Source organism: Takifugu rubripes, chromosome 22, assembly GCF_901000725.2.
Source record: "Takifugu rubripes chromosome 22, fTakRub1.2, whole genome shotgun sequence".
Classification (NCBI taxonomy): Eukaryota; Metazoa; Chordata; class Actinopteri; order Tetraodontiformes; family Tetraodontidae; genus Takifugu; species Takifugu rubripes.
In genome coordinates this window covers 501,540-513,667 of record NC_042306.1, presented here as the reverse complement: position 1 = coordinate 513,667, position 12,128 = coordinate 501,540, and the positions used below count along the sequence as shown (strand labels likewise).

Below are 12,128 nucleotides of genomic sequence, written 5' to 3'. Positions count from 1 at the left end.
TTTCAGCTCTTTTCACTCATCGGTGCATCACGGTAGTGATGGGATGATGATGCCTCAAGGAGTGTTTTGACACACGACACAAACTGTGTTGGCACTGTATTGATACTGTGTTGGTCACTCAATACTGACCCCTGCAGTCGTTAAAATCATTGCAGGTAAAGAAATTCCTTGTTTGTGTAAATGCTAAACTGAGTTGGTATGTAAAATATAGCAAATTTGAGTTACAATTCAGTCACAATTTTTAAATCACTTCAAATGAAATAAATCTTTATTTATATAGCGTCTTATACAATGAAAATTGTTTCGAGGCACTTTCCAGAATCCCAGGGCCTGAGAGGAGAGGAGAGGAGAGGAGAGGAGAGGAGAGGAGAGGAGAGGAGAGGAGAGGAGAAGGAGAAGGAGAGGAAGAAGAGAGGAGAGGGAGAAGAGAAGAGAAGAGAGGGAGGAGGAGAGGAGAGGAGAGGAGAGGAGAGGAGAGGAGAAGGAGAGGAGAAGGAGAGGAGAGGAGAGAGAGAGAGAGGAGAGGAGAGGAGAGGAGAAGGAGAAGGAGAAGGAGAGGAAGAAGAGAGGAGAGGAGAAGAGAAGAGAGGGAGAGGAGAGGAGAGGAGAGGAGAGGAGAAGGAGAGGAGAGGAGAGGAGAGGAGAGGAGAGGGAGAGGAGAAGGAGAGGAGAGGAGAGGAGAGGAGAGGAGAGGAGAGGAGAAGGAGAAGGAGAGGAAGAAGAGAGGAGAGGGAGAAGAGAAGAGAGGGAGAGGAGAGGAGAGGAGAGGAGAGGAGAGGAGAGGAGAAGGAGAAGGAGAAGGAGAGGAAGAAGAGAGGAGAGGGAGAAGAGAAGAGAGGGAGAGGGAGAGGGAAGGAGAGGAGAGGAGAGGAGAGGAGAGGAGAGGAGAGGAGAGGAGAGGAAGAGGAGAGGAGAGGAGAGGAGAGGAGAGGAGAGGAGAGGAGAGGAGAGGAGAGGAGAGGAGAGGGAGAAGGAGAGGAGAGGAGGGGAGAGGAGAGGGAGAGGAGAGGAGAGGAGAGGAGAGGAGAGGAGAGGAGAGGAGAGGAGAGGAGAGGGAGAGGAGAGGAGAAGGAGAGGAGAGGAGGAGGGAGAGGAGAGAGGAGAGGAGAGCAGAGGGAGAGGAGAGGAGAGGAGAAGGAGAAGGAGAGGAGAGGAAAGGAGAGGAGAGGAGAGGAGAGGAGAGGAGAGGAGAGGAAAAGGAGAAGGAGAGGAAGAGGAGAGGAAAGGAGAGCAGAGGGAGAGGAGAGGAGAGGACAAGGAGAAGGAGAAGGAGAAGGAGAAGGAGAAGGAGAAGAAGAGGAAGAGGAGAGGAGAGGAGAGGAGAGGAGAGGAGAGGAGAGGAAACCATGACCCAGTGGGGTACCAGAGGCCTGTCAGGTGATCATGTTTCTGGACCCCGGCAGCCTCGGCCTATAGCAGCACAGCTAAGATGTGACCTAACGATTAGACGACCCCCTAAGTCTGATAATCTGTCTGTCTATGATAGTAACTGGAACTACAGAATTAGCAACAATAAGATTTTTCAAAGAGGAAGGTTTTAAGTTTGATCTTAAAGTAGTGATGGAGTCAGCCTCCCGTACCTGGACAGGGAGCTGGTCCCATAGCAGGGGGGCCTGGACAGGGAGCTGGTCCCATAGCAGGGGGGCCTGGACAGGGAGCTGGTTCCATAGCAGGGGGGCCTGGACAGGGAGCTGGTTCCATAGCAGGGGGGCCTGGTAGCTAAATGCTCGGCCCCCCATTCTACTCCTAGAAACTCTGGGAACCACAAGTAGACCAGCATTCTGAGAGCGGAGCGGTCTATTGGGCTGATAAGGTATCACTAGCTCCCCCAGGTAGGATGGAGCTAGGCCTCTGAGGACCTGGTAGGTCAGAAGAAGGGTTTTAAAAATTATTCTAAATTTAACGGGCAGCTAATGAAGAGACGCTATTACAGGAGTCATGTGACCTCTGTGGTCAATACCTGTCAGAACTCTGGCTGCAGCATTTTGGATCAGCTGCAGACTTCTGAAAGAGTTGTTTGGACACCCTGATAAAGAATTACAATAGTCCAGCCTGGAAGGAACAAATGCATGGACTAACTTTTCAGCATCATGGTGGGTCAGTAGAGACTAGAGACTAATTTAATGTGGGAGTTGAAGGAGAGATTTTGATCAAAAGTTACTCCTAGATTCCTCCCAGAGAGACTAGATGTTAATGAGATACCATCTAGAGTGATCATGTGATCTAATCTATCCCTGAGAGGTTCAGGACCAAACACCATGACAATGGCAATTTCAAAATGTATTTAGCAATAGAACCAATTCAAGATACAAATATTACAGAGCTCCGGGCCAGTTCATAACCATACAATAACAGAGTCCATTGCCAGGGCAGGAAGTCTGACAACCTAACTATCCCTTGGCCCAGTCTTTTATAGAAACACAGATGTAAATGATTGATGCTAATTCAGTCCAATCCAGTCCTTCTTCTTGGATGACCTCGGCTTCTTCTTCCCGTCCCATTGGATGCTGACACAGTCCTCGTTCTCCGTTGTTCCCCAAATGGCCAGTTCAAAGTTCACCTTCTTGCAGAGGAACTTATCAACACCAGTAAACGAGCTGTCCCGTTTTACGATGAGGGTTTAACACTTCCCGTCTGAGTGTCTCCTGCTGATTACAACTATCTAAACAACAATCATGTCAAGGAAGGGTCAACTGACCTTTATTACACTTACTAAACATTCTACCATTCCTAACTTCTAAAGTGCTTCTAAACATAGAAACATATGGTACAACACATAATAAAATAGACACAATTCTCTTCACCTGTCACTAAAGAACCATTGATCTGGTCCAGGATAGAGCTGCCTATCACTGGTAGAACATCCATCAACAGGTGTGTTAACTTATGTACATATTTTTGTTAGCTTAATTGTTAAATCATATGAAATAAAAGACAAAAAAAGTGACTAGTTTATGAATTTTTATTGAGGAACAAAAGTTTTTGGAGTGGCGATTTCTCCTCTGAGACACCAGCTCCCCAGCCTTAGAAAATACTCTCTCACACGGTGCAGATGACGATGGTGAGCAGAGTTTTAAAGGCAAGTTGATGCAGATGTGGATATGTTTTCTGGTTCCGTTTCCAATATTGTAAAGGGTCTTGGTTTCTGGGCGTGTTTCCTTCTGCCAGGTAGCGTTGGACTTCAATTATGGAGTCAGCTGTTGCGTTAGAGGTCTTCTAGGTCTCTGCAACCTCCATATCAAGTGTTTTCCAGAGATTGTGCCCTAAAAAAATTGTTTATCATTAGTTTATTATCACATGACAAAGTGCCACAGAAATATACGAATAAACTCAAAGAAATGTGAGTTCATACCAGAACTGGGTTCTGACCCACGTGAAGAGCTAGGCTCTTCTTCTGTTGGGTCAGGCTCTTGGCTCCTCATTTCTTGCACACACTCCGACTTCAGTCTCTTCACCGCTTCACTTGCCTTTTGGTGACTAGCAAATCCAATTGGTTTGACTCTGGGATCCAACAGTGTTGCCAGTGTCATCACACTGAGTGATTCCAGGCTGCAAATAGCGTCAGTTAGCCGCTTTCTCAGGTTTTCAGCCAGTTGTTGAGCAGCTGTTTTTGTCACCGTTGTGGCCTGACGTTGAAGCTCAATGTGGAGCATCCTCATCAAGGGAATGACCTTCGACCCAGAGACCCTTTTTTCCTCAGACAGTTCTCTTGTGGCTTGGTCAGAAGGAGCAAGAACCCTGAGCATCTCTTCAATGATTTGACATTCTTCTGGAGTGATGTCAGTTTTTAATGAGGCCAGTGACACCCAGACTGCCTCCTTCTGCTCAGTCATTCTTTCAAACATTTGGTAGGTACTGTTCCATCGTGTTGGCACCTCGTTTATTCATTTATGGACCGGTGTTCCCAGCTGTTGCTGTATTTGAGTGAGCTTCTCTTTAGCAGTCACGCTCGATCCAAAGTATGTCACAATGTGTTGTGTTTTGTTGCGTATTTTGCGTATTTGCGTATTGTTGGATTTGATCACATGATTTAATCACATGATTTTCTCACAATTAAATCCATGGAATGGGCGATACAAATGGTATGCCGTATTTGCAGCATTCGAGCACATGAAGTCGTGTTTGCTGCTGCATCAGTGACAAGACTCCTGACCTTTCCCTAACCCTACTCCTCCATGAGGCTCCTTTTAACCGTAGCAATGTTTTCTGCAGTGCGTTTCTGAGGAAAATGCTGCACTCCCAAGACTGATGAATGGAGTTCATAGCTTTCTTTGTCCACATAGTGGCCAGTAACAGCTAGATATGCCTCCATATTCATAGACGTCCACATATCAGCTGTTAAAGTAACAGCAACGGCGCTCTCGAGGTCCTTTTTTGTTTTCTTCTTTTCCTCCTCATCTCTGGCTCACCAAGTCCTTGATGGTCTGAAAATAACCATACAAATACTGTTACACCAATAAAATATAGTTATATAGTTAGTACAAAAATATAACATTTCTTAAACATGCCTTCCTGCTTGGTAGAGCATTCGAGGGTATAATAAGCTTTAGAGGCTCCCTGAATCCCTCATTTTCAACAAAGCTGAGAGGCTGACAGTCTTTGATGATCATGTTGACCACTGCCTCATCCACTGCTTGCTTGTTAGGAACTGCAAGTGAAAAAGGAAATATTTTGTCAAAAGCTTAATAAAAGGACTGTAATTTTTACAAACAATATCAAATAGCCATAGGGCGACACAATGGTTAGCACTGTCGCCTCACAGCAAAAGGGCTGGAGGTTCCATACCAGGCCTGGGGCCTGTCTGTTTGCATGCATGGTTTTTTTTTTTTTTTTTTTAATCACAATTTTTAGAGACAATTTCAACATACCTGGGGTTCTCTCACGAGTATCTGCCAATTCTTCATTGCCATGCCGAGCTCTATAATGCCGCAGCATTGACGAAGTGCTCTTATTGATGTAAGACAGCTCTGTGGAGCAGAGCCGACACTTCACCTACAATAACATAAAAAGTTAATTTATCTGAAAACAATTCAAACCTCTTACCAGAACAGAGTAAAAACTAAGGTGGCGCATTGCATTCACTTGTTAAAAAAATAGACACCCTATGTCATGATTTCGAGATCAGGTCTGGTAATTACGAGATAAAATGAATAAAGCAACTGTAAGGCTCTTTAACTATCATATGCACTTGATAAACTGATAAAGTGAGTGCAACGTGCCACCGTAAAAACATAGTATAACAGTAAACAATGCTCAGAGGAGAAAAAGATTTACCTTGTTTGGCGTCACAAGATCAAAATTATTCCACACTGGGGGGAAATTTCTTAGAACGATCCTTAATCACGCAACTGCAAAACTCCATCCAACAAACCCGCGACACGTTGATGCAGTTTGTTTCCTTATAAACACACTTTGGCGCAGCACATCCAAACGATCCAGTTCCTGTATCGGTCACGTGGTTCTTAAAGCGATACACGCGCCGATACGGGGTTTCACTCTAGAGCTCTCGGGACAGTGCTGACGCACCAGTGTCGCTCGTCCCATCACTACATAACAGGAGGGAGCGACGCCTCAAGCTGCCGCTGCCCTCGACCTGTGATCCCTCAGGCTTTTGCTTATCCTGATAACTTCTCCAAGCAGGCCAGTAATCATTGCAACCAAAAGCCAATTCAGCGCTCACCCTCAATGTCAAATGGATTAAACAGGTTGATTTCACCAGACACACTTTGGTTTTGATAAAAAAAAAAATACAACTTTTAGAAGATGTCAACACCTCCCAACAGGTCAACTACACCTACTAACCAAGATCATGTTTCTGTCTCCTCACTCTCAAACTTCCTGAATTATTCTTACGTCAAGAGTCCTTTAGTTAGGAGCGCCATGAGGACTGTGCACCAAGAGTCTACATCTGGCCAGACAAGGGAAACTTGAACTACAAGTCACAACAGAATTTATGAACACACACAGAATCAGTCCCAAGAGTTTTATTGTAAACATTGCTCAATTCAGCAGTTTCACAAGTACACCACATTCTAACTGCCTCATTTCCCCCCCCCCCCAAAGCCAGTTAGAAGCTACACTATCTTCAGGAAGTACTTGCAAATTGCTGGCGGTATCAGTGCCACCAGTCCCCAGCCCATTGATACGGGTGTACACGAGGCTGCAGTCCAACATGGCGGTTGTAACTTTGTTCAGGGATATTCTGTTTGTCTCCTACAGGCTTGTCATTCTCATATGAGATGTGGGGTGGGAAAGAGAGGTGCTCGTAGGGGATGTACGTGCTCACTTCGCCAAGACAGCTGGCACCAATGGGTCTTTCTTGATTAGGACATGGAGTTCGCGTTACAGTTGCAGGGGTTGGAGATGTGTTTTGGGGTGTGGGGTCATGTGGCTTACCACTAGAGGTAGTTTGAGGAAGTGCTTGATCTGGATCTAGTCCATAGTACCGCTGAAGAATTTGCTTGAGCAGCAAAGGATTGTCAAGATGGGTAGGTCTGCTTAAGGGCCATTTCTCTTGTGGGCCTTGGGAACATTGTGGCCTTTGTCCAGTGCTTGAAGATGAATCACAGTCAGATGATGGCAGAAAATCCACTGGTTTTTGTCCAACTGGGTAGTAATAAGGAAAAAACTGAGGATAGTAAACTACAATTTGTCGGTCATCTCCAAGTGGTTTGGCTGTAGTAGTCTGTGCCGGTGGAGCAGTGGTGGTAGTGGTCTGGGTGTTGGAGAAGTGTGCCATGCTCATCATATACATGTAATAGCGAAGTAAACACGCATAGTTATAGTAAAAACTGTGGGGATAAGAAGAGAGTCCACCAGTTGCAGCCCGTCTGTGACGATTGTGTCTCAAAATCCTCACTGGGAGTGGCTCTGACTCTTGAGATGACTGGAGCTCGTTCAGATCCAGAAATTTAGAGGAACTTGTCATTGAGCAGATGAACTCAACTGAAGCATTAAGCCATCTCATCTTCAACACATAATTTCCATTCTGGAGAAAGCAAAAGGGCACAGTTGACTTTCCAAAGAGACATTCCAAAATTAAAATACATGTAAAACAAATCAAAGCTGCATTCTTTCAGATCCATTATGTCCCTCTTGTGAAGGCATACCTCTTGAGTCACGTTACAGCCATCGTAGGGAACAACCAAGACAAAGCCAACACCATGTTTCCTTGTGTAGCCACATGTTTCAGGCAAATGGTTCAGAGGGAGGGGGGCAGCGGCACCTGTGGGAAGAGGAATGCATTACCTTTACTAAAAACACTTAGCAATACATTGAGACAGCAATACTTGATGTAAAACATTACCCATATCTAGCTGTATTTCAGCAGCTCTGTATCCAGTAGCTCTAAACACCATCTCATTCTGACCACAGTGCAGGGAAGGTTTTAACTGCTTCCATGCTGCTTCTTTCTTTGGGGAAGCCTCATTCTCTGATGTCTGCCCCCACATCCCTTTAGAATTAATGCAAAATCAAATCTGAGTCACATTATAAAGCTTAACCTGCATGTAGCATAGAAAAAGACATTCCAGACAGACTCAACTGACCCAGGATGATTTTCAGCAGCTTTCCTGTGGCAGAGGAAGACTTTAACTGAGGTCCAAGGTCTTTACTGTCAAAGACAAACTTTCCTCTTCTTCCTCCCACTCCTGTGTCCTGACCGTTCTTGTCCAACCAATGCAGACCAAAACAGGTTGAACTCTTGACCCAAGTACACAGGACTAAAGTGAAGGCGAGAGTCACTCGGCTGAGCCTGACACCCACCATCCTGGAACTGCACAAGAACAACAGAACGACTCTCTTCAATACTCACGTCAAAGACTTACACCTGTCTTCATTTGCAACAGGTGAGCTCGTCAAGAGACTTTGCTCTCATTGGCTGCAGTCAAAGTATGCTTCATAGCAGTGTGTGGGAAATGTGTAGGGATGGGGCTTTGTGTTGTGTTTCTGTGGACCCCAGCTCACATGAGATCTCTGGAAATGAGGGCAAACAAAGTGGCAAAGGAAGCAGTGAAGAGAAGCATTGTTGAAAGAGAAATTCAATTGTCAAAGTCAGAAGGCAAAAATATCGTATGGAAAAAGCAAATGAGTGGTGGCAACAGAGTTGGGAAGCAGAGGTCAAGGAGAGGCATCTTTTCTCAGTACAAAGGAGGGTCAACTGACCAAGGACGTGAAATAACAGGAAAGGGCAGGTCATAAAAACAAGATTAAGAATCAGGCACCGTAACACCCAAGTGGGTTATGTGACGTCACGAGCTTACAGGCCGCGTAGTGAGGAGAGGAAGCTGATGGACAGACAGGAAAATGGAATGGAGGATGAGAAGGGCATTTTGAACTGTGTAGACTCAGGTTTATGTTTCTGACCTGTACTGGTCTAGTAGAAAGGATGCATGGATCTTTCATTCCATTAAGTTGGTCAGTTTACAATGTTCGAGGACCATTGTAACAGATAAGTTACAATAATTTTGCCTTTTTATGTTACATGAGAACTCAAACTTCTCAGGGCAGCTGGATGAATAGAATCAGAGCTGCGAGTCTTCACTACAGCAGCCCTGTGAATTGATGACCTCAGATAATGATTTGGCCTCTAATTGACTGCATGAACACATTGCATGTTTGCTACCCGTGTAGCAAAAAGTATCCCCCTTGTGTTGAATGAGATCTGCGTCTTACACCTACAAATTTACATTAGATGTAGGAGTTTTCTACAATACCAAACAGGCCATTGTGAAGCTGTGTGTTAGCCTAACCATCCAGTTAGGAATCAAGCCTCAAGAGGAAATGGCATTGCCTTTGTGCAATATTTGACAATTAGGCACTGTACTGAGTGTGAGTAGCATTACATCTCAATGAGTTCCCAGTCACTGCTAAAGCCCAAGAAGATCTCATCTCAGGAATGCAGCCACGTCATGACAGCATAATCCAAAAGAAATTTTAAAGGACCCTTTTAAAGCAGTAAATCACAAGTCAGGACACATTTACTCTGGATTTTCACTTTATTGGTCAATACATGTCTAAAACAGCAAGTTCAGTAACATGCAGCTCCCTACATCTTTGAAACACAGGTGGAACATTGTATTGGTAAGGGATAACCAGCACCAAATGGAGGCATCGGCTGATTAGGCTTTGTTTTAACTGGGAACGCACCACCTGGTGGAAACATCGGAAAACCCCATGGATAGGGTAATTGTATAGGATTAAATGGGACCTGTCCACCAGGGCTTGGCAAAGTACTTGTCTGAGATGGAGGTGTGGTTGTGGTTTTTGGCATCATGGTTGGGTAAAAATGGGGATTCCAGAAAGGCAGGTTTGGGAACGGCATGGCTTGAGGCATCTGCCCAGAAGGAAAGCCCCAGGGGGGATGTTTGGGGAAAGGCATGACTTGTGGAGGCATCTGCCCAGAAGGATCGATCCAGGGGGGATGTTTGGGGAAAGGCATGACTTGTGGAGGCATCTGCCCAGAAGGATCGATCCAGGGGGGATGTTTGGGGAAAGGCATGACTTGTGGAGGCATCTGCCCAGAAGGATCGATCCAGGGGGGATGTTTGGGGAAAGGCATGACTTGTGGAGGCATCTGCCCAGAAGGAAGGCTCCAGGGGGGATGTTTGACATGTTGAGGCATCTGAAAAGGAACGTTCCAGAAAGGATAATACTGAGGCTGTGACACCGGTGGGGGGGTTGTGGCGGCAGCTTGCAGCAGAGGTGGCTGACCCCATGAAGACATTGGGCACCACAGTGAAAACTGTATGTTGTACCAAAGCATCGGCAGCACGTAGTATCCACCCTAGGAAAGAGTTCAAATTTCAACAAATGCTGATGTTATCCAAGCATTTGATCAATCAGCTAGCCTTACCGTGATAATCATGAAACAGCCATTATAAGGAACTACCATGGACAGTGAAGGGGAATTCCACTGTGTGTCATAGCCACAACTGGGGGAGACATTGGGTAGTGGTACAGGCAGTCCAGAAGCTCCTGTGAAAGATGAAACCAGAAGTTACAAAACCATTAGAAACAGCTGAAATTAAACCACTTGCACATTTTTACTCCAATACAATCTGAGCAGACATCTTGAGGGTCAAGGACAAGTTTAAAGACTTGGGCTTCATTTCCACTCCTGTTCATAGCTTCCCAAGCCAGCAGTTCCCCTTAAGACATGGTCTTTTGGGCTTCTTGCTGGACGGGGGTGGAGAAGCCTCCTTTCCATTGCATGGAGGCAAGAGCAGCACAGTTGGCATTTTCTATTGCCAGCCATTTAAAATGTTTACCCAGCTCACCGTGCTGTTATGACAGGCGAATTGGCATCATGAGCCCCCAAAGACTGCATGGAAGCATAATGATTTACAAAACCAGAGCCAACTCACTCAGTGCAAGACTAACCAAGTTATTTCACCTCTGCAGGGTAGTAGACGAGACAAATTCACCTGGATCCATCGAAAACTGCTGGGCATCGGCTCCCTGAGCCATGAACTTCATCTTGTTCAGACCGCACAGCACAGAAGGGTTCATGAACTTCATGATATCGGGAATGTGGGTTTGGAGGCCTGTTAACAGAGATTACATCTGAATTAGCCATGTCCGAGTTGAGCAAAGTATGAATCGGTGATCCTAACCAGAGTTGTCGCTCTGGTAGTTGACGTCCCCCTCTGTGGAAGAGGGCGAGATGTGGGCTCCATCCTCGACCGGCGCGTCAACTCCGGACGTTTTGTCAAAGATATTCCCGAACACGATCCTCCCGGGCTTGAAATCCGCCGCTGCTGCGCTTTTTTTCTGTTTTACTCAGCCGAAAACTTTCTGCCGTTTGCGCAAAATGCGAAACGAAGAAAAGAATCACAGCCAAGCAAAGAGAGGAGCGCTTCCTTTTTCCTTTGGTTGCCATCGTAACTCCTGGAAACAACACACTGATGCCTGAAGCGGCGCTTTTCAAGCGTTCAGCTGCGGGTTGATCACTGATGGTCATTGGCTTCACCTGCGGGTTGATCACTGATGGTCATTGGCTTCAGCTGCGGGTTGATCACTGATGGTCATTGGCTTCACCTGCGGGTTGATCACTGATGGTCATTGGCTTCACCTGCGGGTTGATCACTGATGGTCATTGGCTTCAGCTGCGGGTTGATCACTGATGGTCATCGGCTTCAGCTGCAGCGGGTTCATTGTCCATGTAAGAAATATGTACAAACATCTGTTTTCATATATAGGCTGTATCTGATGTGTAACAGTTTCTGTAAATCTATTTACAGTACAACCGTTCCTTCCACATAAAAAACAAAACTGAGAAGAACTGGTTTGTGCGCTGCGCCCTCTGCTCTGGAACTCAGCAGGTTTCAGCTCTTTTCACTCATCGGTGCATCACGGTAGTGATGGGATGATGATGCCTCAAGGAGTGTTTTGACACACGACACAAACTGTGTTGGCACTGTATTGATACTGTGTTGGTCACTCAATACTGACCCCTGCAGTCGTTAAAATCATTGCAGGTAAAGAAATTCCTTGTTTGTGTAAATGCTAAACTGAGTTGGTATGTAAAATATAGCAAATTTGAGTTACAATTCAGTCACAATTTTTAAATCACTTCAAATGAAATAAATCTTTATTTATATAGCGTCTTATACAATGAAAATTGTTTCGAGGCACTTTCCAGAATCCCAGGGCCTGAGAGGAGAGGAGAGGAGAGGAGAGGAGAGGAGAGGAGAAGGAGAGGAGAAGGAGAAGGAGAGGAAGAAGAGAGGAGAGGGAGAAGAGAAGAGAGGGAGAGGGAGAGGGAAGGAGGAGAGGAGAGGAGAGGAGAGGAGAGGAGAGGAGAGGAGAGGAGAGGAGGGGAGGGAGAGGAGGGGAGGGGAGGGAGAGGAGAGGAGGGAGGGGAGGGGAGGGGAGGAGGAGAGGAGAGGAGGAGAGGGAGAGGAGAGGAGGAGAGGGAGAGGAAGGAGAGAAGAGGAAGAGGAGAGGAGAGGAGAGGAGAGGAGGAGAAGGAGAGGAAGAAGAGAGGAGAGGGAGAGGAGAGGAAGGAGAGAAGAGGAAGAGGAGAGGAGAGAAGAGATTTTTATTTTTTTATTTTTACAAAATACTTTAATTAACAAATTTACACAGGGCCACAAAACGCCCTGTTTAGAAAACCCACAGAACAACAA

General features: G+C 45.9%; 2 protein-coding genes and 1 long non-coding RNA gene across 4 annotated transcripts in view; all 3 read right to left on the bottom strand.

Moving 5' to 3' along the window:
* Window positions 1-4,542: 4,542 nt before the first annotated feature.
* LOC105418957 (uncharacterized) lies at window positions 4,543-4,930 on the bottom strand. Its single transcript, XR_003887083.1, has 2 exons — window positions 4,869-4,930; window positions 4,543-4,648 (listed from the first exon to the last, which is right to left on the bottom strand). It is a non-coding gene; the product is annotated as an uncharacterized lncRNA (long non-coding RNA).
* A 1,038-nt stretch (window positions 4,931-5,968) lies between these two features.
* Window positions 5,969-7,802, bottom strand: LOC105419234 (uncharacterized). Its single transcript, XM_011620673.2, has 4 exons — window positions 7,548-7,802; window positions 7,307-7,453; window positions 7,110-7,225; window positions 5,969-6,988 (listed from the first exon to the last, which is right to left on the bottom strand). Exons 1-4 carry the CDS (start codon window positions 7,765-7,767, stop codon window positions 6,116-6,118), a joined length of 1,356 nt encoding a protein of 451 aa, XP_011618975.2. The 5' UTR covers window positions 7,768-7,802; the 3' UTR covers window positions 5,969-6,115.
* Window positions 7,803-8,977: 1,175 nt separating this feature from the next.
* LOC101062595 (early nodulin-75-like) overlaps window positions 8,978-12,128 on the bottom strand; it is a 10,922-nt gene continuing 7,771 nt past the window's right edge. The window contains exons 1-4 of one of the 2 annotated variants that reach the window (XM_011620671.2): window positions 10,614-10,912; window positions 10,425-10,544; window positions 9,854-9,975; window positions 8,978-9,784 (exon numbers count right to left, since the gene is read on the bottom strand). In XM_011620671.2, coding sequence (XP_011618973.2) covers window positions 9,047-9,784; window positions 9,854-9,975; window positions 10,425-10,518 — 954 coding nt within the window. In that variant the 5' untranslated portion in view covers window positions 10,519-10,544; window positions 10,614-10,912 and the 3' untranslated portion in view covers window positions 8,978-9,046. Of the gene's footprint in view, window positions 9,785-9,853; window positions 9,976-10,424; window positions 10,545-10,613; window positions 10,913-12,128 lie in introns of those variants that run through there. The other variant, XM_029830602.1, reaches the window with a different exon arrangement.